We start from the raw sequence: 3,499 nt of genomic DNA on the forward strand, positions 1-3,499 counted from the left end.
AATTATATTAACATCTACATACAGAGAGTAAATAAATTCTTCCAGCATTTAGTAACAGCCTTGTTAATCAGCATTGCACAACACCACGCTGTTCAAAAGCAGACCCCCCACCTCGTTTTGCTTGGCAACACCTAAAGCTTCACTTTTGGTCAGAAGTTTTATCAAACTTAGCATGATGCAACTGTACCCATTCCTCACAGCCAATACAGCTTATTTGTCCGGTTTGCCTAGACATGACTGGGTGAAAAGTGCCGTAATGTATTAATCATCTCTGTGGGTTGTCGTGTCACTTTGTTTATACTCAGAAATACATCAAATGAATGAATCATTTTACCACTGCCTTATCTGTGAAAGGAGTTCTGAGCACATTCCAGTGCGTGTCTCCAGAGTTAGTGTGGAAATTCCAGAGCCTGTTGCAGGTTTGGCTTGACGGGAAAAAGCATGGACTCTGGGAAAACCCACTCAGCGCTGGCTATAAAAGGGAAAGAGCCTCGCAGCAGCTCTTCACTCCTCTCCTCTCAACCTGCTCGGGCTCTCACTTTCTCCTCCAAGGGATCTCTGGACTTTTTTTTTGTCTCTCAAAGGAAAAAAATGGCCTTGTCACAGAAAAGCTGCGCTCTCCTGCTGGCTGTTGTGGCTGCAGTTTGCATTCAGCTCCACCAAGGTGAGTTAAAATACAGTTTTGTAATGGTTAAAGTAGCATATGACAGTGAAGCGATAAAAAACATTAAAAACTGATGATGCATTATTCAATCATACTGTAATGCTCTCATTCTTGTAGTATACCTACAGTTTAGTGTTGTTTAAAATATGTGTGACTCGTTCCTGTTGCTGAGGCTATGCACCTAACTGCTTTTGAACTTTGTTTTTACTTAACTAAAAATACTTTATATACTTTAACTTATTGCTGCAGCTCACGACTTTCCTGGACGCTGCAGATGTCACACCACAGTCAAGTTCATCAGAGGCAATATATCTGATTTCCATGTCTATAAAAGGCGGCCTGGATGTGACAAAACGGAATTGTTGTAAGTTTAAATAAAAATATGGAATATTTGCTGCTTTTTAACATTTAGAATCTCATCAGTTGTGCTTGTCTCGGATTCTGATGGATTTCTTGTTTTGTATATTTTAGTGTAACCCTGGACAAAGCAAACAACTCCACTGAGGATATCTGCATGAACACTGAGGGAAAGATGGCCAAGGCTTTTTTGAGATGCTGGGAAAGGTAATTATCCATTATCCTCCTAAATCTTCACTTTGAGATATAACTCTGCATATCTGGGATGATGTGGTTGGCCTCGGCTGCAGTTTTCAAGCTCTTTTGTGCTGATAGATTGGTTAACTGAAATGCAATTTTTAAAAGCTATACATCAGCTCCCGCTTTAGGTCATCTGGCCTTAAATCTGCACACAAGTCCAAGCATCTGAGCTGCATCCTCCAGCAACAGTTGGAGTTTTGCACTGCTTTCAGGAGAGTCGGTGGAGAGGATCACACCACTTAAAAATGTTTGATTTGGCCCCAAGATTCAGCATCAGAATGTATTTTGTAGAGCCAAAACTGCCTGGCAAAACATCCCAGTTTACTCTGCATAAAACGTCAAACGAGACAGAAATCTTTCTGCAAATAACAAGGGTCTTATTACAAAATGTTGGCTCAACTAATCTCATCACACATTAACATGTGACTTGCTGCACAAAACCTCCAGATGTTTCGTATTAGTCCTCTGGCCTAATCCCAGTTTTTCTTCCTCCCTCTTTTCAGGATAAACAAAGAGGAGAGCCGCAAGATCGAGTGCATCGACAGAAAAAGAAAGGCAGAGTGAAAGTACAAGAGGGGGAGGCCCGACTGGGGTGGAAAGTTATCCGGGGCCAGGGTCCCAGAGGTGACATGAAGACTGCGCACACAAGCCTAAGAATGCTGAGAGCAGAGCTTTCACCGAACTCCTGCACTGGAGAGCATTGGGAAATGACAGCGAAGAGGGGAAGAGCAGTGGGGGTGGAAATGATTAACAGCTTGGAGACAGGAAGGGGAGAGAATGTAGTAAAGAAGAGAAGTTATGGAAGTTAGGGTATAGTTAATGTAAACATATGTACAGTACTATAGCAGTCTGTGTAAGAATGCCACTGTTGAAATACACACAGCTTTATGTTTTTGCTTGACATACAACTATTTATACTGATTTATTTATTGCTGAAATTGTATTTCCTTGCGTTTCTTTTTTAAAAATGTGTGACACAAAGCAAATAAAGATTTTGATATAACTCCATGCCTTCTGCTTGTTTTTATCCCTGGTGAAAAAGGGCAAATTTAAATTCCTTGGTAAGAAAATGACTTCCAACTGCCATTTCTCAACCCTCTAGATGAAACCTGTGGCTCACCACCGCCATTTCTACAGCTGAGCAGTCGCACGCCATCAACACAAAAACAAACAGTTATTATTCTGCAGCAATGATGCAGCTGGCACTTGAGGACACTGAAGTGACTTTGTTGCAGGGAGCGACAAATTAATTGTTATCATAGAAACCCGCTCTCTCCTCAGGGAGACGGGGGGCTTTGCATGATAACAATTAAATGATGCCCATGAGAAAATTTGACCACAGCTGTTTGCAGCAGCTGCAGCGTGGGTGACAGCGGGGAGATGAATTCCTGGAGCATCTTGTGATTCGACCGACATGAAAAATGATTACTGATTAGACTGCTGAAGTTTTTAATACTTGAGTCAATAGAGTAACAAATAAATAATCGTAGAGTCAAACTAAATTTGAATTCTGCTCGCTTTTAGTGTAAGGGCTCATGAACTACAATGTACTGTGGCTACTGTGAGTATTTTTTCACAAGACAATAAAACTGTTTTGGAACATATTTGTGGAAGCTGCATAACCCTCAGGCTTCTGGGTGGGCATCTTCCAGTGTTGGAAGACATGGTGGTAGACCTGTACAATATATTCTGCGAACTTGATATTCAAAACAAATTTCTTCCATTTTTCAAGATGCCCACATGATGTTACTCTTAGTATTTAAGCTATCTGTCTGTTTATAACAATCAACATTTGGGAGGACCCATCAAGCTTTAAAGGTCCAGTGTGTAACATTTAGGAGGATCTATTGTCAAAAATAGAATATAATATTAATAGGTTTGTTTCATAGATATATATAGAAAAATGGACAACATGAGAACTGTCCAAAAGTAAAGCCACAATATCTCAGTTGCCCTCTGGTGGATAACTGCAGTATCGATAATAAAGCCCATTGCCTCCATGTTAACAGATGGGCCAAACTAAAAAATCTAAATACACATCAAATAAAGATGCCATTTTGGGTGCCCGGTTAGCTCAGTCGATAGAGCTACCGGCCCGGGTTCAAATCTGACCTTTTTGCTTTTAGTTAGTATTAGTTATTTAAAGCTATAAAAAGGGGTTTTCAAATACAGACAGGAGTGGTGTTCAGTTAGTTGCCTTTAAGTTTGTATACCATTTGGAAAGGGCGAATGTACTCT

General features: G+C 40.6%; 1 protein-coding gene across 1 annotated transcript; it reads left to right on the forward strand.

Moving 5' to 3' along the window:
• The first annotated feature begins 426 nt into the window (after positions 1–426).
• cxcl18b (chemokine (C-X-C motif) ligand 18b) lies at positions 427–2,265 on the forward strand. Its single transcript, XM_035661069.1, has 4 exons — positions 427–664; positions 914–1,028; positions 1,136–1,228; positions 1,765–2,265. The coding sequence occupies exons 1-4, from the start codon at positions 442–444 to the stop codon at positions 1,823–1,825; spliced, it is 492 nt and encodes a 163-aa protein (XP_035516962.1). The 5' UTR covers positions 427–441; the 3' UTR covers positions 1,826–2,265.
• Positions 2,266–3,499: the final 1,234 nt, after the last annotated feature.

This window comes from Morone saxatilis, unplaced genomic scaffold, assembly GCF_004916995.1.
Source record: "Morone saxatilis isolate NCDOM2014 unplaced genomic scaffold, NCSU_SB_2.0 Contig17, whole genome shotgun sequence".
Classification (NCBI taxonomy): Eukaryota; Metazoa; Chordata; class Actinopteri; family Moronidae; genus Morone; species Morone saxatilis.

Coding starts and splice junctions, on each gene's coding strand:
- cxcl18b (XM_035661069.1), top strand. CDS start 442: ATGGACTCTGGGAAAACCCACTCAGCGCTGGCTATAAAAGGGAAAGAG. Junction 665..913: donor TTGCATTCAGCTCCACCAAG/GTGAGTTAAAAT, acceptor TTATTGCTGCAG/CTCACGACTTTCCTGGACGC. Junction 1,029..1,135: donor TGTGACAAAACGGAATTGTT/GTAAGTTTAAAT, acceptor TGTATATTTTAG/TGTAACCCTGGACAAAGCAA.